Source organism: Panthera leo, chromosome B3, assembly GCF_018350215.1.
Source record: "Panthera leo isolate Ple1 chromosome B3, P.leo_Ple1_pat1.1, whole genome shotgun sequence".
Lineage (NCBI taxonomy): Eukaryota > Metazoa > Chordata > Mammalia > Carnivora > Felidae > Panthera > Panthera leo.
Window position 1 is genome coordinate 69,429,764 of NC_056684.1, and position 22,343 is coordinate 69,452,106.

Below are 22,343 nucleotides of genomic sequence, written 5' to 3' on the forward strand. Positions count from 1 at the left end.
GACAACTTTGTGTTCCTGTCCCAAGAACTTTACTGCCTAGGTGAGAAAGATAACATACAAAATCAACAAAATTAAGTGAAATAGGTATTATAGTAACAGTCTGCATAAGGGATACAGGGACATAAAGAACTTATCTATTTTATCTGGGGGTGGGGGTAAATCAGAGAAAGTTTCAGACAGAAGGTGACTCTTTGAAGGAGGGACTTATCTAAATTACTTTTGCATCTCTACCACCTAATGCCCCCCAATAAAACTTGTTGGCAGTCACCCTTGGAATTGGTATATTTAGAGCTCCTTGACTTAATGGATTTTAGTTTTACTCCACTTCAGAAACCCACTCCCAAGGCTGCATATTAGATCATCTTAACACTGGACCTGCCCCACCTCTGAAACAATTAACTCCAACATTCAACTCTCTGAACACAGTCTTTAATCCTTCTACATCTTTCACTACAACTTTACTCCATCAGGACCTCCAGTCTCTAAATGTCTCCATTTTTATCTCAGTTCATCATTTTCCTTTGCTAAACTTTTCTATTGTATTATTCTAAAATTTGCTGTATTTTTCTTTTTTTGGTGTTTTGCTGTATCTTCATTTTGGTATTTATCACACAGCATTACAATTTATAGGAACATTTGTTTGTTTTCTCTGTTAGATCATAACTTTCCTTATAACAGTAATTGGGATTCTTTTTCTTGGTCCTCCTGCATCCTTAACACCCAGGACAGGGCCTGACTCCTAAGAAGTGTTCAGTAAATGTTTGGTGAAGAAATGGATGAAGTGTTCTGGTCATTTTCACCACTAAACTATAAGCTCTCCAAAGGCAGAGACTGTCTCATATGTATATTTCCTATAATTCCTACTGGAGTGCCTTATACATAGCAGAGCCTCAGGGAGCATTTGTTCAATTGTAAAAGGGTGAAATGTATCAGAACCTGTGTAAGACATATAAAAATATGTCCCTTGCCCTTTTTGGGTATTATTATTTTAACAATCGTTTAAGATAACAAAATAGTTACGAGGCAAATGTAAATAATGTTCATCATGACAGAGACAAAATGATATAAGCACTGGATATAAGTCAGGAGGCCTGCACTTTTCAGTCTTGGCTTTCCCACTCTGATCTACAAATAACCATCTCTGTAAGCCTTAGTTTCCCCATTTTTATTTTAATGCTTATTTATTTTTGAGGGAGAGAGAAAGACAGATCATGAATGGGGAAGGGGCAGAAAGGAGGAGACACAGAATCCGAAGCAGGCTCCAGGCTCTGAGCTGTCAGCAGAGTCTGACGCGGGGCTTGAACCCAAGAACCATGAGATCATGACCTGAGCTGAAGTCTGATGCTTAACCGACTGAGCCACTCAGGTGCACTCCCCTCCCATTTTTTAAAATAGAGTTTGACCAGAATTCAATTCTTGTTCTTCTTCAGAATTCAATTCTTGGTCATCTGAGGTTCCCTAACATGCTATGCCTCTTAAAATTTTTATTATTAAAGTGATAACATCCTCAATCTAAAAAATTGTACATGCCCTTCTGAATTGTTTAGGTAAAGGAAAGTTCCCATTTTCCACCCTATTTTCATAACCCACCAGAGGTATCCACTCTCAACAGTTCCTTCTGTATCTTTAAGGCATTCTTCATGTAAAAGCAAGTACAGTCTAAGATTCTTGTTTTTATTTACCAACTGCACAATCCTATAAACTCTAATGGAACCTTAACAAAATGAAAGGAAAATTATAAATACTTTGATAGCAGAAAGAATTACCTACTCAAAAGGCCGACAGGAGAAAAACTTAAAACACAGACAGAAATATAAAACTTCGTGTTTCACCCCTGCCCCCCTTGGTTGTACAATGTAATGTGAATAAAAAGTGTATGATGAGAAAAGAAATTTAAGGTGGGAAGCTAATATATGGAAGAAATGTGAGAGGCATGGGAATTGTGGAGAAAAGAGAGATAATCATACCAATGTCACAACCACAGAAGGATGTATATATAAAAGGCCAAAAAAAAAAAAATCACAGAATTCTAAATATTAAAATAGCAAACACAATTCTGAAGTATAGTATAAGCTTAAGGACAGAATCACTTGCGGAAAACGCAGTGTTGTTTTCCAATACTGATTCCAGCCCAGAGACAAATGTAGATTAGTATGTCCTTGATTTTCTTGACAACAGGATCCTGTGAAGATCTATATCTAAGTCTAACAAGGGCATCCGCGTATTAAGAAGCCAAAGATGAAATAATTGTATTTTTGATCAGTCCCTCTAATAGTGGGGAAAATATATCATAGGATTCTGGTTGTCATAATTTTTTAGAAGACAGAGAAAAAAATAGGTCATTAGTAAAATAGAGAACTAGTTTCCTGAGAATATAGTGGAAATTGCAATCTAATGGCTGGACTGTTAATTTCTTTCATTTGGTACCATAATATTTACACATTAAGGAGTATGTTAGATAAAGAGCCAAGCTTTAACTTGTATACCCATCTAAACAACATAGATTTCACCTAGATAGGTCCCCAGTTTTACCTCTGTAGTGTAAAACGATACCATTCCATACTGTAAATAATGCTTGTAAATAAGGGAAGAACAGCCTGGATAAGGATCCCGTTCCACAAGGCTAACACATTACAGAAATAAGCTCACTTTTTAAACAGAATAAAAATACAATTCCAAAATATATAAGTACAAGACTAATAGCAGTTAGCTGTAAACTGCCTAACAACAATTACAGCATTAAAAAAATTAACACTGTTATAGTCTTTATCTGGTATTTTTACAACCTAAATATAGTATGATGGATACAGACTAAAACTACAATTTAGAACTAATTTGGAGGAAGAGAAAATGATAAATTATTTTTTATTCCATTCCATGGTATAAAGTGTGTCAAGAAATTGAAAATAGTTAAGTCCATATCTCCATAAAATAGTCAAGGATAAGTGAATTCTAAGACTACAAACTTTACCAAATCTACCTTGTTTCCAGACATTCAGAAACACAAACACAAATAAGGAACTAAAATCATTCTGGTTTCCTGCACCCTTTCGGTTAAGAGGAACAATACTTCCTGACACCGGAAAATGTCAAGTCAGTAGCTGAAGCTATGGTTTTCAAATTTGGGTAGAATACCATTTTAAGAATCTTTAAGAGTTTTAAGAGAAATTTTCATTACTAGACATACCTACGTTATAATCTAGCACAAAACTAAACATATAAAGCAGTACAGCAATTCTCAAACTTTTGTACTTCAGAGTCTGAAAAATGTTATGACCTCTCATCTCCTTTCTCTCTTTTCATCACCTCTTCCCACTAAATCCTGTAAAAACTTACAAACCAGCTAACACAAATTAGTGTAGGCAGCTTAAGGTCTGTAGTGGTCAAGGTAAGTCAGAAAGTGGCTTGTGTACTACTATTTCCTGACTACAAAGACTCAACACATTCCATCTAATGTTCAAAGTAAATAAATTATGTAGAAATCAGACCTTAAAAGCCTCTCTACAAAATTATATGGGACTGAGGCCCTAAAAGCCTCTTTACAATTTCTCCATTCGATAGCAAGGACAATAGATCCACCAGCCTCATCCTGAGTAAGCTAAGCTTCTTGAACTGCTGTCTCTGTAAAATATAATTTTTTACAAAGAATTCGGTGACATAATATCTGAAATCTTTGTGCGAAAACGGTAACTAAGAGATGATCGATAACTACTCCTGGTAACTAGCCTTAAAAGCCAACTGTAATATTCTGACCCCAAAGCTCTCCACTGAATTTCACCATTTAGGATTCTCTGTGCTGAAAAAGTATTAAATTCTTTGATATTTGCCCTAAACCAAAACACTCATTTCAATTCTAAGGAGGCAAAATGAAGAAGTCGAAATATAAATTTGCTTTCCTTCTTTCCATATACCTTCCCACATGCCAAATTATTGCTGCCGAGAGCCACTGTGCTGACCATTATTCCAAAGGGTTCCTTAGGCATCTCAAAAAGAGGTACCTTGGTTTCTGATGATTACTGTATAATGGAAAAGTGACTTTCCAGTAGACAACCAGATAAATAAGCCAGTAATGAAAGTATCCTGTCATCTGTTTCTACTTACCCTCCGTGACATCCTGGGGGTTAGAAGTCCGGTCACTAGCCGGATCCAGTGCAACAGTTGCCAGTGAAGTGGTGGCTCCGGACATCTCACTCATGGGCTCACTCCGGCTTGTTTCCGGCACACTTTCCCGTGAGCTAAATCTTACTCGGGAACTGGACCGGGAGCTGAGGTCCGGGCTGGTATCTGACAAACCAGGAATGTCATCGATCTTTGTTGGTGTCACCATGAACCGAACTGAAGCCATCTTGGTGGTGGTTTCTGGAGGATGCATTATTCTTTTTCTTTTCCTTTATAAGAACAAAGAAAAAAGGAAACCCCCGCAAAATCCTTCCTCCTACGCTAGCTACTTTTGATTGCAAAATAGAAAAGATAACTTAAAAAAAAACCTTCAATAACCTTGATTTACACCACAAAAAGTTCCTTCTCAGAATTCAAACAGACTATCCCAGAAAGTGCACTACCATTAAATATTTAAGGAGGAAAAAAGACAAAACGATGCCAAACTCGTGTAACTTCCTTTCTTCAGGGGGGAAAAAAAGTTATCTAGCTATCTCCCCTGGTCCAGCACTGCGGCCCCAGCGCCATGGTCTCAAGAGAAGCTGGTGAAGCGTTTCTCCCCTCGACCCCCAGGTTTCCGCCGAGGTAGTTAAGTCTTTTTTATCTGGTAAATGTCCCACGGTTCTAGTTGAGCAAAGTGCGCGCAGGCCCACCCTTATCAGGCGAATACAGCACAGATCAGATTGCGAAATGGTGTACACCCGGCCACCTGTTGTGTATCAGGTGAATACCCCACAGGTTTGGCTGGGAGGTGTGTGGAGAGTCACCCGATGTTTTTGAGGCCAATAATCCACTTGGGTCTGGTGGGAGAGATGAGCATGCATAACGAGAAAAATACCCCACACTACTGGATACAGGAGAATGAGGAGAAAAGGGTGAGCAGAGGATGCAGGGGCAGAGCGGATTCTCGTCTCCAAGAGGTCTGCGGGGGTGGCCCGCCCGCTCTTCGGGCAGAACGGCCCCTCGGATCTGGGAGGGGGCGGCTAGCGAGCGGATCGAGACCCCTCGGACTGCAGCTCAGGGTCGTGGCAGGTCGTTGCTAGTCCATCGAGCCCACGGTCTACTCGCTGGGTTTCTCCTGCGTGTGACAGGACGGGCCACCCCTTTGCCGGAGGACGCCTTCTCCCCGACCAGGGCCGCGGCGCAGGTCAGGCCCTCGCCGTTCTTCCTTCGGGTCTTAGCAAGAGAGGAGACGGCCCCGTAGGCTGGCCCGGGCTGAACAGGAGGGGGCAGCGGGGATGAGGGGAAGAGGAGGTCGCAGGTGCTGAATCCCGGCGCCAGCTGATGCGGGTGCGCGCGCAGCTGTTGTTTACGAGCCGGTAACTGTTTCGGAGCCGCTCGCAGGAGGGCTCCGGCTGCCGGGGAGGGCGCCCCCTCCCCAGGCAGACGCCAGAGCAGCCGTTACGTGACCTCGCCGCCCCCGGCCCCGGGCCCGGCGGGCTGTGCCAGCGCCGCCGCAGCCCCTCCCTTCCCTCTCCGCTCGTTCCTCATTCGAGGTTAACGGTCCGAAGAGAAGCCTGGGGGAGCGGTCGGAGGGCGGTACCGTCCCGCGAGTGCCGAGGAGCCCCGCCCAGCCTCTGCAGTCTGCGAGGCGACGTTAAGGGCTGCGCGCATGCGCTGCTGGAGTCGCAGCGGGACTGAGGGGCCACACGTGGGAGTCCCGGAGGACGATGGGAATTGTAGTTGCGTGTTGGGGCCTGAGCAACGAGCACAGGAGAAAAATCCTTTTCCTTTTCAGTCCTGCTGTGTTGCACAAACTCAGGTCTGGAGGCGTTCGGGGGAGCAGACAATGCCGTTTGCCCTCAGAACCTGAAAACCCATCTCTTTTTAATAAAAGCGTCTCTGAGAATACCGTTCATAATTTCTTTAAAAAAATCACAAACCTCCCATACCATACACCTACATATGACCCTTACTCAAATTTTTGAGATGTGTTTTTACAGCACTGTATCCTCACATCTATATATATTTTGTGCTACATTTTCCCCCCATCCTTAAAATGTCTTTTACCACATGCATAGTTAATGCCATCGTGTACACAATGTATACAATTTGGTCAATTATACCTCAATAAAGGTGAGCGGAAATGCTATTTTTCGCTTTCTAGTTAGACCGAAAGCTCCATTAAATAAAATGTCTTCATAATTTTTTAAATGTATTTGAGAGAGAGCGAGAGAGAGCAAGACGGTGAGAGAGAGAATCCCAAGCAGCTCTATACTCAGCGCAGAGCACAACACAGTTCTCCATCCCACAGACCTGGTATCATCTCCTGAGCCGAAATGAAGAGTCAGATGCTTAACCAACTGAGCCACCCAGGCACCCCTATATAAAATGTCTTTAATTTTAAACCTGGGGAAAATAAGAGATACTTTTTTGTTCCAATCCCAGTGTTTTCCCTACTACTGCCACCAGAATATTTTTCTTAGCCTGTTTATTTAATACCTGAATAGAGTGTTCAGTAAGTTTTGACTTATCAATGCTTTTGTTTGAAAGTTACTTCCTATAGCTTTAACAAGACATTTAAATTTAACAATCTGTGCCCTGGCTTTGCCTGGGTCCTTATACCTCCCAGGGTAAATGTTTAAGCATCATTCTTAGCACTAGGTCAGAACTATACTGAAAACCTAAGCCAGGAAATCCCTTTTTAGCAAATGACACACAAAGTCCAAAGTCTGGTTAAAATGAACCAGGTTATAAAAAAATAAAACAAAACCACAAAATAAAAAATATCCAGGTAACAAAATGAGAATTCCCATTTAAAATGTAAACCTCCTTAAAGCTTGATTCTTTCAAGCTTGATTCTTGCTCTTCAAAGCCTGTGATTAACTCAGGTTCACAGCTTTCCTGAGGAAGAAATTCACTTCCTGAGGGATGTCTTTCTCAGGCAGGCCTGCTAAGTTATTCAAATCTCATAGACTTTCTCTTTATAAAGAAATGGTGGATTTCTGCAACATCCAATTTTGTTTCATACCACAGTGTATTTTCATTCACTTATATATACTACCTATTACCAATAGACTATAACTTTTAAAATTCTCCAGTTTTTGAGCACATCTCAGAAGATATTAATATCTAGAGGCTCTCTTAAGGAAAAAGCCCTGGGTATTCAAACCAGTCTGCCTTTTCTCCTCTGCTTCAATTAGGAATATTTCCAGGTCAAAGTCTTTTCATTTCAGTTTACAGAGCAGGTAGCATGGAACAATGGTAATCCTTTTGGGGGGCGGGGGGTGGGTAGTGGGTTACTTATAAAAACAAAATTACAGTCAGTATTATAAAACATTGGTAGAATTCATTTACTGACTTTGGTGCTTAAGAAGGTTCCATAGCAGATCCTTTTTCTAGTTATTTGCAGAATTAACATTTCTTCCATCATTATCCCCTTAACAGGATAACACTTTAAATGTTTTTATTTATTTTGAGAGAGGAGAGAGAGCGCACATGCAATTGGGCAGAGAGAGAGAGAGAGAAAATTCCAAGCAGGCTCTGAGCTATCAGCGCAGAGCCCCATGAGGGGCTCCACGATCATCACAATCAGATCATGACCTGACACCCAGGAACCCCAGGATAGGGTAACACTTTAAAGTCCCTCAGATCCAATGCTAAGACCCCGGAAGTGAACAGGCTAAGAAATTAAAAATTGCTCGACAGGAAACGAGTATCTCATTTTACCATTCCTATAAGTAATTGATTCAACAATCATCTGTCTTCTATTAACTATGACCCAAGTAGAAAGATTTTCTTTTTCTAGGCACTCAACAATTATCCCTAACTTTTTTACTGAGATCGTCAGACATCACAGTCCAAGAGAAACATAATTATTCCTTTCCAGGACCAGTGATGATAAATCAAATTTATGCTGATTTAAGTTACATCTGCTTCTAGAGTCTAGAATCTTGATGCAGTAGAAAAAGATTGTATAATTAGAACACAATCTCCATAAATCAGTTTTAAAATCAGGGGCACTAAGTATTCAAATCCAATGTCAAAAGCCACAAATGGGAAAATTGGGAAATAATGAGTTGATTAACTTGACAAAGACAAGAAGAAGCAAGCTAGCATTTCTTGAAAGCTTAAATACAGCATTTTCCCTCATCATCCCTTTACTATGAATTGGCTGAAAAATTTACGGTTGCCCCATAAGAGCAGCTTAAGTCCTAAGAAATCTTGCATTTTTTTTAATTAACCCCAAAAGTAGCTTAAAAAACCAGCAAAACCCTGCTTGAATCTCTCATACCTGATTTTCTAAATTAAGATCCATGTAGAATTCCACAAAGTAGCTGCCTGCCAAGGAGAAAATAAAGTTAGGTGTATGTGAGAAGGCAATTCCTTGATGGAGAAAATGAAAAACCTGGGAATATTTTCAGAGGGCCAGTAAATATGCATTCACTGATGCATACTATTCATTTAATGAATAAAGGCATTCATACTCACAACGGTTCTATTTATAACACACTGTCGCTATATTAAGATCCACCACTGAACTCTATCAAATTTAGAGTTGGAAGAGAATTTAGAAATGAGAAAAGTGAGACTAAACAAGTGACTTTCTCAAAGGCACGCAGAGGGGAAAATCCGGGTCTCCCGACTTCCAATTCACAGCATCCCCTCTACAATATAGCTGCTGTTATTTTTCAAGCAACTCCTCCGAGTCAAAAGTCACTTCAAGGGGCAAGGAATTACTTAAGTGACAAGAGGGGTACTTTTCAGTGAATGCTGACGGTTGTGGAAGAGTCCCAACCATTCTTCCCGTTCCCCGACACCCCATCGCGCGCAGCACTACCGCTCCTGCAGTGACTGAAGTTTTTCTTCCAAGTACCACTTGTTGTACCCCTCAGGTGCTCTTCCCTCTCATCTCCCTCCTTTCTTCCCACAACGTACAAAACAAGAGCTCTTTCAAATCAATTTAATAACCTGGCAGCGATTCAAAACATGGAAAGATTCAAACTTGTTCCCTTAAGAGGTATGCTACCATGACTGTTTCACACAAGCATGAACAAGGGCAACGATGAAACCGATTCCAAAGAGCAAGGATGATAAGAAGGCTTCTAGGCTCACACACTGAAGAGCTTGGTTTCAGAAAGTCTCTTGAGGGGTAGCAGAGGAGACATGAAATTTAAGGGGCCCTCAGAGGACAGGGCGCGGTTGCTGGGTCATGAGCACCTTGAAGCGTTTCTTGATGGTGATTCGGTGTCGAGAGTATTTGTCATCTGGGGAGAACCGAGCAGGATGAGCCGAGCAGGTCTGTTGTCCCATAGGGTCAAGCTTCTGCTCGAGGAAGAAAGAGAACATAAGCTCAGCACAGGAGTGGTGGGAAAACTCAATCCCTGGAGTCATAAGGGAGACAGAGGCTGGGATGGGGAGGAGGCTGCGCGAAAAAAAAAAAAGATTAACAGGAAGTCAAGAGACGCGACAGTTAGATCAACAAGTCATACACTCCTGCCTCCATCACTCCTGGTTTCTGGGCTTTCTACTTCCCCTCACCCACCTAGGCAATTCGGTGGCTGGTCTCAACCGCTCCCCCACCCATGTTTCTCGCCCTAACCGTTTCCAACCTGTTTTCTTTTCTCACCTTCAGCGTATAGACCCGGTCTCCCTGATCGTTGAGGTAATACTGGAGAAACATGACCACACCGAAGCCAGAAGTTCCAATTCCGTCTGCACCTCTTCCTAACCGCCGCCAGTCTCACGTGTTTGTCAATTTCCTTCCCCTGGAGCCGGAAGAGTCTCTCTCTTTCTCTTTCTCTCTCAAGGCATGCCGGGAAATGTAGTCCATTTAGGTCTTTCTCCAGCTGGCCAGAAGGGGGCGAACTATTGCAGGATCTGGCCCAGTTGCAACCCAGTTGCAACCTTGCAGGAGTTGGCTTCCAGTTGCAACTTTGCAGGAGTTCTGAGATAGGTGGAGTGTGCCCACTGTGTGCAAGACACTGCTAGGAATTAGAGGGGGGTAGGAATGGATATGGCTTGAACACTGATTAATAGAATCCTGTCTTTATATCGAGATGTACACCCATTTCACAGGCAGTGGGTTTCTAGTGCCTGGAGAAACAAAGGCTCCAGGATTCAGAGCCCCTTTACCTTATGGTAGAAGAAGAAAGTTTTCTTCTCTCCCCTCTTTTACATCCGGTTCCTCCGCCCTATTTCAAAGTATTGGCGGTAAAGAGTGCATGACGGGTATTCGATATTATGTACAGCGAAGAGAGCGTGAAGTTATTTTATGAAACTGGTGAAGTAGATTTTAGTGGTCAAACCAAGATTTAAACTCAGGTGTCTACCACAAATTCAACGCTCTTTCTAATAGTGGTGAGTAGCTAATAATAGCATAATAAGATGCACCTCATAGGGTTATTTCGAATTTTTAAAAGAACATAGAAATTGTATTCATAGGAACCTGGTTTTTAAAAAATGATAGTGGAACCCAGATATCATTACAAAGATGATAATTGCAGTATTATTTATAATGGCAAAGACATTGGAACATAGGTTAATTTTATAATCGAGAAAAACCTGAAGGCTTTCTTCTTTTTTTTAAGAATATAGTTTGTATTTAATTGTAGTTGCATAAAATGCAAAATTTCACAAGAAGCATACTATTGGTTTCCTCTGAGATAAAGAACTTGCTTCTAAAAACAAAAGAAAGAAAGAAAGAGAAAGAAAGAGAAGAAACAGAGAAAGAGAGAGAAAGAACTCAGTTCCAGAGGAAAGGGGAGAGAAGGAGACTTGCTGTATATTACATTTGGCATAATTTGACTTTTGAAACATGCAGATGTATTACCCATTTCAAAAATTAAAATTAACAAAAATTTAAACAAAATAACAAAAAGAAGGACTTTTTGCTTTTGGAATTTTAGGCTGAATGGCAGTTTCTGATAGGGTGGTGCTTTTCAGCCAAGGGTAAGGCTGAACCTTCTGTGCTGCAGACCTGATGGTACTGGACTGTTAGGGAACTGCAGGACAGCTTTTTAAGGAAATGATATGCATATAGCCGATCAAACCCGGATTTTCTGAGACACCCTGATTTCAAACATTCTGTTTCTTTGATCCTTAAGTACACCGACTATAATGCTCTGAATTTGGTTTAAAAAATATAGCCAACATTGAATTAAGTCAAGCGTATGCCACAACCTGCTATTAATAGGAAGTCAGTTACAGAACTGGATGGGATTGAAGGGCACAAAACTATATATATTGGTGAAGAAATGTACAGGTAACCGAGATGTAAAACTTGTAGTATTGGGAATCAGAATTTACAAATTGCCCTAAAAAGATACTCAAAAATTGTGTTGTGGTACTTTGGTTTGGAGGGGATTCCTGGTTACCGCCTACTTACTAGAGCCCGTTGGAATCTCTCTGTACCTCTACTCCAGCTCCTCTCCCCTCCCCCACTGCAGAATGCCTCGAGTCCTAGATTCTAGTTCTGTTTTGATCTGATCTTTGTCTTCCCTTCCTTGGATCCCTGTGTATCTGCTGGGGCCAGGTTGCTCTCTGGGTCCTGGACCTGACTGGCCATTCTGGAGGCTTCCACAGAGCCACAGTTGGAGCCCAAACCTGAGAGGATGGCTTCAGATGGAGGTAAGTCTGAAAGTGGTGGGGAAGGTCCTGGCTACCTGCCCACATCCTTGGGGATTCAAATTTGACGTTTTACCTGGGGACCAGCTTTTGGGGTTCACCTAGAGGGATGTGAGAGCACTAGACCCCAGCAAAGTCATCCGTCTTGGGGAGGCTGGGGAAGGAGATTGTGCTGTTAACACCAGGCTTAGGGGATGAAGAGAGCTTCCTGGGAGGTAAATAAATCAGAGCCCCTCAGCGGAAAGTTAGCAACTCATTTCTCTGGAACAGGGACCGCCTTCAACATGTGTTTGTGTGGCCAGGTTATGTGTGGTGCGAATAGCTCAGAGAGGGCTCAAGGGGAAGGTCCAAATTCCTGTGTCTTCTTCATGCGATTGGAGCCTGCTCTAGAATTTTGCCCTGAGAGAACCAGGCTGGAGCCACTCCCCATCTTATTGAGTGAGGTGAATGGAGGGAGACCTTAGCTGGAAAACTGTTCCGCTGGGTTATCTGTTGCCTCGTCTGTAAAGAAATGTTCTCCCCAAAGCCAGACTGGAAGGTACTATATAAGTGCCTCTGCTCAGAGCCTTATGACTCCTTTTTGCCCGAGAGGTGGCCTCTCTTCCAGTTCAGGGAAGCAGTTTTCCTTGATTTCCCAGGGCCAGGGGAGGTGGGTAACTCCAACCAGAATGAGAGCTGGGGCTTCCCTGAGTTGCTCTCAGTTTTTCTATGTTTTGTGGAACTCAGGCCTTCAGACACATTTCACTGTCCACACTTGATGGAAGACTCCTGGCCTTCTGCTGTGTAGTTGAGATGAGGGGTTTGCTCATATTCCATGTCTCCTTCATGGTCAGGAAGCGGAAGCTGAGTGCCGTTAATTTGCCACTGGAAACTATTTATTAGAGGGGGAGGAGAGTCGTGTGAAATCAGGAAAATGATCTTCTATCATTATAACGAAAAATCCTAAGAAACACATGTCCTGATTAATTAAGTACATATTGTATGTATTTTCCTTGGTCCCTTTGACTAGACTCCACATAGCTTCTCATCAGCAGGTACTGTGTTTCCGACTTCACTGTCTGTGCCTTGTCCCTAGTGGACCCTAAATGTCTGCTATTAGGAGTTCCAAGCAGGACCGCGGATAGTCTACATCACCAAATTTTAGCATGTGCAGCAGCTACTCTGGGAACCTCTCTTCTTGCACAGCCCTCCGCTCACCCACTTCCTGGCCCTTATCTCTAGTCATTCCTAGCTGTTACATAACAAGATTTCTGGAAACGAGACATCTAATCCACACACCCTCTCCTGGAAACAGTGCTTCTGTGAGCGGTGGCAGGGACCACAGAGTAGCTGGGAGCAGGGCTCAGGTGGTTTGAATGTGTTTGGAGTGGGTGAGAATAAGAGATGTATGCTGGGTGGCACATGTTATGGAATATGAGTTATGGGCCCAAGGGTCATTGCACCTCTTATGGTGCGAGAATTCTCAAATCAAAATCACTTGGGGGACATTTGCAGACTATGCGAGTTCCCCACCATAGCCCCTCTCTCACCTGTTGAGAATCAGTCCTCTGATGGTTCAGGGACTAAATGAAGCTCTGATGACCTACTTCTGACCTCCCTTTCTCCTACTCCATTCCCTCTTTTTCTTTGTCTCAACAGCATCTCCATTGCCAGGACCGGATATAACCTTGACACCTGGTGCCACCGCCACCCTGTCTCCTTTCACTGCACTTCCCTTTCCCCCACCTGCTTCTGGCCCACCAGACCAGCCACCCTGGGAGCTGCCTCCACAGCCTCCCATGCCTTCAGCATTCTCTCCAGACAACCCTCTGCTGCTCTCTGCTCTCCCCAGCCCGTTGTTGGTGACAGGGGACGGGGGCCCTGGCCCCACTGGGGCTGGAGTCATTGTCAAAGTCAAGACAGAAGTGGGGCTGGCTGAGTCCTCTCAGACTCAGAACTTTATCCTTACTCAGCCAGCCCTCAACTGGATTGCCTCAGGCAGTCCCTGCGGGGCCCCTGAGGGTCCTCCCCCGCGATTCATGACAGCCACTAACATGAAGACTCTTCTGCCCACTAAGGCCGTTGGGGTCAGCCAGGAGGGTCTCCCGGGCCTTCCTGCTCGGGCTCCACCACCAGCTGCCCAACTGGCCCCCATTGTGTCCCCGGAAAAGGCTTGGCCAGGGCCACATGGGGCAACTGGAGAAGGAGGTCCTTTGTCCACCCAATCCAAGCCTTCACTGGGTGACCTCTCCTGTACCTCCAAGGGTGTGTATGAGAACTTCCGACGTTGGCAGCGCTACAAAGTCTTGGCTCGGAGGCATTTATCTCAAAGTCCTGATGCAGAAGCCCTTTCCTGCTTTCTTATGTAAGTGGGGAGATCTGACATGGATTATCCTAGCGCTTTTCAACAGGGAGGACTTTGGGGTGGGCGAGAGGTTAGGCTATTCGGGAATGCTTGAGGGCAGGTCATGAGGGTGCTAGAGATGCTGTGAGAATGAAAAAGCATAAGGAGGATGATGATACACCTCTTTATGCGCTTTCCAGAGTATAACAAGCTTTCAGGTGTCTTCTCTGAAGTGATCCTCACAACCTGTGGGTTGAGGCAGGCATTTTTATGTGGTCCTCATTTATAGATGAGAAGACTGGAGCTCAGAGGTTCCTTGTCATAGAGCGAGGAGCCATGGGTGGAGCTGAGGTCTCTGACACTAAGTACAGGGGCCTCCATTCTGTTTTATTACCACCCGACATCGAGTTGGGCCGTTCAAACCAGCAGGATGAGTGCTGGGCCCTGAGCCTTCCTGGAGGAGTGGAGCATGATGTGGGGCCTGGCAAAGGACCTTGTGTGTGCCACCCCCACCCCCACTAGTCCCTATTTTAGCCACAGTTCAAGTTGAACTAGGGAGTTGGTAGAGCTTGCCTAGTGACCAGTGGCCTAGGCTCCACCGCTTGCTAGATTGGTGATCCTGGGCCCAACGTTTGCTATCTTTGCCCTCAGTTTTCTCACCTAGAAAGGGGATGATTATACCTACTTCAAAAGGTTGCTGAGAAGATGAATTCATATCTGTGAAGTACCTAGCAGTGTGCCGGGCACAGAGAATGCTTCATTAAGTGGTAGCTGCTGTTGTCATTACTATTGTTATAAAAAAAAAAGGCAGTCTAGTAGAGGAAAAGAATTCACAAAAGGCCAGAATGTTTACGTGAGGGGACGCTTAGCCAAGGACCCCAGGTGTCATAGGCTGTCTGTTGTGTTTATCAAGCAGAGTCATTAGCCAGCCATCTGGGGAATTTTCTCTTCTTCCCACCCAGACCCACAGCTGCTCCTAACTGTACTGCACTCTCAACATCTTGTGTAAACCACTATGTAACACATACCACATTTTACTGGACTTAAAATACAGGTACATTGTTCTCGCCATCATTGAACACCTAAAGGAATCTCCCTTTCCACCCTGACCTTGGAGTGAATAAATCAAGAGCCTTCCCCCAAGTCCTTGGTGTAGATCAGCTTACCAGCTCCCTGCTTTCTCCAGACGGCTCTGAGTTCTCTTGGAGCCTGGCAGGCTGGATTTCTAACTCCTGGCCTCTTCCTGCTCTCCATGCTCAGGGGCTCTGGGCAGGGTCTCCTCCACAATGCAGTTCAGACCCTCTGCAACAGTCACCCAGGAATCTAGTCCCTAGATCCTGGGGCACTGGAATCCATAATTATAACAAGCTTCACCAGGTGATTCTAGGCACAGTGCTTGAGCACTCCGGCAAGTCAGAAAGGCAAAAATGAATCATAAAGAGCTTAAAGAGTATTGATATTTGACTGACTGTGAAGGGTGTCCTGGAGGCAAAAAGCACTTAAAAACCAACAAATAAAAACACCACACAACCTTTAATTAGAGATTCATTTGGGTTAGGTAGTGCCTTTCTCCAAAAGCAAGAGCCTTCAGGCAGGGGTAAGCCTGCCTACTTTATAACAAATCCATTAATTTAATAACATGAGTGCTTTCTTCCTAATGTTTAGTTGAGGACAGCACTGTGAGAATTAAAGGTGGCTGATTTCAAAAGGTGGGGAGCAGAGCCAATCATCTGATTTTGCATGCGATTTGAACATTTCAGTGGGAAGTCCAGTGTGGTAGAGGATGGATGGAAAGTTGGGGGTCTGGAAGTCTAACTGGAAGTTGGGATGTGACAAGGATTGGGGGGCAAGTTACATCTGCTGAGGGGACAAGGGGTATGTGTTGAGGTGTCTGTCAGAACAGGTGGATGAGTGGGGCATGCACTGTAGACCATGACTGACCCAGTGGGGGTTTTAGCCCTGTGCTTCGCTCTCTGGCTCGGCTGAAGCCCACGATGACCCTGGAGGAGGGACTGCCAAGGGCTGTGCAGGAGTGGGAGCATACCAGCAACTTTGACCGGATGATCTTCTATGAGATGGCAGAAAAGTGAGTCTGACCACCCCTCATTCTCCTGAGGGGCACTGTTTTCAGCTGAGGGATGGGGTCAGGTCTGAACATCGTGAGTCTGGGTGTGGGGGGAATTATTATTCAAAGGGGTGCTAGGAGGAGTGTGGACTAGAATGGGGTCTCCTGGATTCTCACTGCTTCCACCACCTTGACTCTTGGGTTTTCCTGTCCCTTGGAAGCTCTCCCTCCTCCAGATTCTGAATTATATAGGTCCTTGATACTGAAGTTCTTAGAATGGGGTTGGAACCCAATGGGTGTAAAAATTCCTTGCTAAAGGGACCTAGCAATGGGGAGGTAAGCCCTACTAGGCGGGTTCTTTCCTATCTCACTGACCAGGTAGCAGCAAGTGGCTATTGATGCAGACTTTGAGACCATGCCTCTTCTGGAAAGAGTATATATCTGTGAAAGACTTATCACAGAAATCATTTACCCTGTTATCCCAGGGAGGGCCTGGTGCTTGCATAGGTTGGTCAGAGGAGGGTCCTGGGTGCCCAGAGTTGTCTCCTGGCTCATATTCCCCATTTTTCCATGATAATCTCCTTGGTTAAAGAAGTAACTCTTAAGGAAGATGAACTCTTTCCTCCAAAGCTTAGCTTCCATTTCCAACCCCCAAATTTTCTGGACCTGTATCTCCCAGAATTACTCTTGTAGGGTCCCACTGCAAGGCTGAGGACTCGGATCTCAGTACTGCCTCCTGGTAGGAACTGCCTTAAATTGCAACCCCAGGCCCTATGGGCTGGCTGGTGGGGTCCTGCTAGGCTTTGGCAGAGGCCTGACTGGCTTCAACAAGCCTGAATTAATTGCTGCCGTATACCCTCCATGATGCTGGGCGAGATAGGGTATGAAATAGAAGTGAAAGCCATGGTTCTGTTCTGGAGAAGCTTTACAAGTTCTAGACCATTCATTTTCTTTTTATTTATTTATTTATGTATGTATTTTTTACTTAATTTTTTTTAACATTTATTTATTTTTGAGACAGAGAGAGAGCATGAACAGGGGAGGGGCAGAGAGAGAGGGAGACACAGAATCCGAAACAGGCTCCAGGGTCCGCACAGAGCCCTGTCAGCACAGAGCCCGACTTGGGGCTCGAACTCACGGACCGTGAGATCATGACCTGAGCTGAAGTCGGACGCTTAACTGACCGAGCCACCTAGGCGCCCCTAGACCATTCATTTTCTTAACAAGCTTCCTAAGTGATGATTGCACATAAGGGACTTTGTGGAGACCTTGTGATGTTTCTCCAGAATTGTTATCTGGCCATCTGTGAGCAACCCCCTCCCAGTGTCTGACCTTCTGAGAACTTTCCAGGCCTTCCTCACCCTCTGCAGGTTCATGGAGTTTGAGGCCGAGGAGGAGATGCAGATTCAGAACACGCAGCTGATGAACGGGTCCCAGGGCCTGCCTCCGGCAGCCTCTCTGAAACTTGATCCTCCAGGGCTCTTGGCCCCTGAGGCTAGCCAGCAGCCAGGTAAGGCTACCCAATTCCAAATAGGAGCCTTGGGCCAAAGGCTCAAAGGGAGGCGTACACAGAGCCAGTCATGGACTAGGGAAGGCATTGCCCTTGCTTCTGTCACTTTCCCTCCAGGGAGTGCCATTGATGTTCCAAACAGGACATACATAGGAGGCTGGGTTCTCCGTTTCCCTTTGTCCCAAACTTTGATCTTGGCCAAGGAGACCAACTAGTCTCTAATTGAGACTGTCCATGAATGAGGCACATAATACTTCATCTGCCTAAGAAATGGGGGCTGGATGAGAGGACTTCTTGGAATTTCAGAGGTTTCCAGATGCCTCATACAGTGATCCTCTTAGACCTTCTAGCTCCACAGTCTTCTCCTTTGGGCTGGTACCGTTTCAGGCCTCATCTAGCCTGTAACCATTTCAGTGTACCCAGGTTGCTGCCCTTTACAAACACAAGGTCGGGAGGCAGAAGCCACAGTCTCTGTGCCACCTTGTGTTCCTCCTTTCCGTCTCTTCCCTTAGCGTACATTCCCAAAAAGGTGGCTTCCAAGGCCCGGGCCCCCCGTCGGAGGCAGCGCAAAACCCAGAGGCCTCCGCTTCCTGAGGTACCCAAGGAAATCCCACCAGAAGCTGTGAAAGAGTATACTGACATCATGGAAGGGCTGGTGGGGAGTCACTTGGCCAGCGGGGGGTCAGATGGAAAACAAGAAGAGGAAGAAGAGCAGCAGCAGGAGGAGGAAGGGATGTATCCAGATCCAGGCCTCCTAGGCTACATCGAGGAGCTTTGTTCTCAGGAGGTCTTTGTCTCCAAGGTGGGTCGGACCTGGGTGTCTGGTTTCTAACAGATCCTGGGGTGGAAACACCAGGGCACCAAAGACCTAGGGTTTTGCCCGAGGCAGTTAGGAGCTAGGCTGTCTTCCTACTGTCTTCCTAGGTTGTGAATGTGCATAGCTGGTGGTGGTCGCGGTTAATAACAACCCCAGGGGAGGAGGGGTGGAGACATGGCTTCTTCTCCAGAGCTTCTTGGTTCACAGGTTACTTTCTGTCAAGGACTCAGATCACTTTTCCTTCTGTTCTCCAGGTGGAGGCCGTCATTCATCCTCAATTTCTGGCAGATCTGCTGTCCCCAGAGCAGCAGAGGGATCCATTGGCCTTAATTGAGGAACTAGAGCAAGAAGAGGGGCTCAGTCTTGCCCAGGTAAACCTGGGAGGTAGGGAATAACAGAATAAAAAGCTTGTATAATTTTATCGAACTCTACACGGTCTTGGATGGTATGGCTTCTGGAGACAGCTTCAGGATTGAGGTTTGGGTGCAGAACAAGTAGGCAAGGGATTGTGGAAACATAGGAGAAGGGGAGCGAGCATAAGGGGTCAAAGCATGGAAGGAAGGCCCGAGAAGGGAGAAAAGAGCGACGGTATCTGTTTTTGATACTGTGACTTATGCCACCTGTTTCCATTCCCTGCCCTAAGTACCATCTCTTCACCACCCCCTCAGCTACTCCTTCTCACAACCATTTACAGAACAATGCTTGTCCATTCTGCTTCCAGCTGGTCCAGAAGCGACTCCTGGCCTTGGAAGAGGAGGCTGCAGAGGCATCTCCGGGTTGTAGCGGAGCTCAATCGGACTCCAGTCCTTCCGTTTCTGATGAGGATGAAGATGGAGGTGGGCGGCTTCGGCCCTCAGCTGGGCCTCGGGTGGCGGGGGACAGCACCGTTTGCCTTGGAAAGGCTGTTTTCCCCAGGAAAACGGGCTCCGGATGGCCGGAGGGGGATGCGCAGAGATGGGAATGCTCTGCCATCTCCCAGCAGCTGGGACCTGCAGCCAGAACTTACAGCTGCGCAGGGATTTCGAGGGTCCCTAAATATGGGGAGGAGAGGGTCTGGGAAGGTGACAGATCAAATATGCCCACATCAGGATGGCCACCTGGGAGGTGCTAGGTCTCCTGGGCACTCCCTGGTATCGGACAGCACTTCAGAGACTCCGCCCCTTTGTTGGCAGGAAGGCCCCCTGCTGGAGATGGTTCCCAGTTTGGATGTCGGATTTGCAGGGCTGGCCCTTCTGCAAGGACAGGGGTTAGAAAAGCGGGTTGTGGGGTTGCAGACGGGACAGCAGCTAGAGGGGCTCCGAGCGCTTCCTCAAGGGGAGGAGCTGTTAGCAGAGTCCCAGGAAATGACAGAGTGGGGAGACGACAAAGGTCCTCCTGTAGTTCAGAGTTATGATCAGAGCCCTTCCCCTAAAGAAACTGGGGACGGGGATGGGGACAGAGCCTCTCTCAGTCCAGGACTTTGGCTGAGCAGTGAGCTGGATGCTGTGGGCTTGGAGCTGCCCTTAGAGATTGAGGAGGTTATAGAGAACTTCCATGTGAACTCCACTTCCAGGGAATGTGTCACTGAGCATCAGGGTGACTGCCAGGCACTGGGCTCCAGAGGCAACATTTCTCTGGGTCCTGGAGAAACCACAGCACCTGGGGAAGGGGGGAGCACTGCAGTTCCCCATGGAGGCACAGACGGCACAGCAGCTGTGCACAAGAGAAACTATAGCAGCCTGCCCAGACCTCTGAGGGCCAAGAGCCCATCCTTGGGGTCTAAAGGAAATAGAGAACAGAGCCCTGAGGCTACAGGGGATCCCAGTGAGTTGTGGGCTAAAGGCTGCCCCCCAATGCTGGAGAGTAGTATCAGCACCCCCACACTGGGGGCTCCCAAAGAAACCCTTCAGCCTGCATGTCAAGGCAATATCTTTATGCTGGGGACCCAGGGGATCTCCTCCTTCCCTGAGGTCAGCCTAGAGGCGGGGAGCAGTGGCAATTCCCTCTCTCCTCTGTTGGAAACCATAGAACAGGTCGACATACTAGATATTGGAGATGCCTGTGGCCTCCATCTAGGGGTCATTCAGGATACCTGCCTGCCAAATGTTAATTCTTATGACCCCCAAGGAGAGCACAGGGAGGATACTGACGTATCCAAGCCCCAAGACCTTGCTCCCTTACCAGGGAATCAAGACTCTTATGCACATGGGACTCCCAAATCAATGTCTCCTCACCAGGGCCTTGAAAGCATGTTCTCTAGATGGGTAGCCAGGGATGCCTTAGTTCTGAGAGATGCTTCTCCTGTCAGTGAAACATGCAGCTCAACAGATGGGGCCAAAGGAAAGGAGGAGGAAGAGCAGAAGGAGGAGAGGGAAGATGAGGAACTTGCCAGATTTGCCTACCTCTTGGCTTCTAAACTTAGCCTGTCTCCCAGGGGGCCTCCCTTCAGTCCTCACTCTGTCTCAGGCCCACTGCCCTCCACGGGAGGACAGGGGGTCCAGAGAGCATCCAGCTCCCTCTCCGCTGAGGTGAGGGGCCTTGGCCAGCCTCCATATCCTGTGACCAAGTCTGGGAAGAGAACACTCAGTGGAAGTTCAGCTCCTGCTGACAAGAGGCCCTATAAGACAACTACTGATCTTGGTGTCTCTGGAGAGAAACCCCTGGCTCTGGAGGTGGTTCGGGCCTCACAGCCCCGTAAAAGGCGGCGTGATACTTTTGTTACTGGCAGAAGGAAGAAAAGACGGCGCAGCCACTAGGGGACAGCAGGACCAAACGATCCCACCTGCTGATCCCTTGAAGGTGGGGGCCCCAGAGTAGATTTCACCCTGGCTGCGTACCAATAGACTGGTTCTCAACCCCATGTTATTTCGTTGTTCTGCAAAAGTAGTGAGTGTGGGAAGGGAGGCCACACTGGCTAGGTTGAAGGTGGTCCCCTTGGTGGGAGGTGAAGTACCTTTGAAAGGAGTTGTATGGGGAAAAAGAATAAAGATTTTCCGGTTGTTGGAAAATGCTTGCAGTGTGTCCTTGTGTATTTGCGTGTTCCCTGCTAGATGGGGTGTGGTGCTGAAAAGAAGAAAGAAGGTGGAGGTGGCTCCAGATTCACCGGATCTAGATACCACTCCCGCCTCCAGCCTTATCTAGGCTCCCTGACAAGCTCCAGGAGTGAGAAGTCCCAGTGATCACTTTATCCCCCTACTCATGAAAAGCCTAGACTTGAAGCTGGCAGTTCTTCCCAGGACAGGCCATCATTATCCATCTCCCTTTAAAAATCTGTAAGATGGAAAGATTTTTTTTTTTTTTTTTAAACCTGTCAGGTCTCTGGGTTAGATATCTAATTTTCTGAATCTAATTAATTTTCCACACCATCTTTTTAAGGGGCGTGGGGGTTGCTTATTGTTCCCTCGCCTCAAAAAGGGGCTGGAAGGAAGAGACTTAACTGTTTATCCTCTGGCATAAAACACCCTCCTAAGGCTAGTCTCAGCTGCAGGGTGGAGGCTTGGCTGCTACTGACACAGCTCTCTGCTCCCACCACGGGAGGGGGCATCATTCTCAGTAGGATTATTAAATGTAAAATGGTAGTCAGCTATTTTTTAATTTCTAATGAGGACAGAACAAGAGGGAATAGGCTGAAAAGAGGTTCATGAGGAAGCCTGTTAAAATGTGCATATGTAAGGTTTGACAGCAGGAGAGGAGGATGTGAGATTTGCAGGATTTCTGTGCAGGAAAAAGCTCCGTCCAGTCCAACTGGAAGTGAGGATTCATTCAGCAGTGGCCAAGAGGACTGACCCTGGGAACCTTTGGGATCTTCCAACGGGTAGCCTACAACCATTAATCCCTTTCGTTCCCAGCTGTTATCACCAATGTAACGGCCTTACTTTTTTTTTTTAAATAGATATAGATATATATTTATATTTATATATAAAAT

General features: G+C 46.0%; 3 protein-coding genes across 5 annotated transcripts in view; 1 reads left to right on the forward strand and 2 right to left on the reverse strand.

Moving 5' to 3' along the window:
* Positions 1-5,695, reverse strand: part of SLC12A6 (solute carrier family 12 member 6) — an 86,075-nt gene extending 80,380 nt beyond the window's left edge. For 2 of the 3 annotated variants that reach the window (XM_042942525.1, XM_042942523.1), the window contains exon 1: positions 4,102-5,695. In XM_042942525.1, coding sequence (XP_042798459.1) covers positions 4,102-4,372 — 271 coding nt within the window. In that variant the 5' untranslated portion in view covers positions 4,373-5,695. The remainder of the gene's footprint in view (positions 1-4,101) is intronic. The other variant, XM_042942524.1, reaches the window with a different exon arrangement.
* Positions 5,696-9,047: 3,352 nt separating this feature from the next.
* Positions 9,048-9,888, reverse strand: NOP10 (NOP10 ribonucleoprotein). The gene is made up of 2 exons (XM_042942532.1): positions 9,728-9,888; positions 9,048-9,423 (listed from the first exon to the last, which is right to left on the reverse strand). The coding sequence occupies exons 1-2, from the start codon at positions 9,779-9,781 to the stop codon at positions 9,283-9,285; spliced, it is 195 nt and encodes a 64-aa protein (XP_042798466.1). The 5' UTR covers positions 9,782-9,888; the 3' UTR covers positions 9,048-9,282.
* A 1,722-nt stretch (positions 9,889-11,610) lies between these two features.
* On the forward strand, positions 11,611-21,428 carry NUTM1 (NUT midline carcinoma family member 1). The gene is given in 8 exon segments (XM_042942531.1): positions 11,611-11,727; positions 13,363-14,068; positions 16,005-16,133; positions 17,483-17,622; positions 18,135-18,424; positions 18,694-18,810; positions 19,161-19,340; positions 19,342-21,428. Coding segments are annotated over 8 exon segments (3,411 nt in total). The 5' UTR covers positions 11,611-11,711; the 3' UTR covers positions 21,175-21,428.
* Positions 21,429-22,343: the final 915 nt, after the last annotated feature.

Excerpts from the sequence above, each read along its gene's own strand:
- NOP10 (XM_042942532.1), bottom strand. The coding sequence starts at position 9,781 with ATGTTTCTCCAGTATTACCTCAACGATCAGGGAGACCGGGTCTATACG. Across the intron at positions 9,424-9,727 it reads ACCGGGTCTATACGCTGAAG|AAGCTTGACCCTATGGGACA; the intron begins GTGAGAAAAGAA and ends TTCCTCGAGCAG.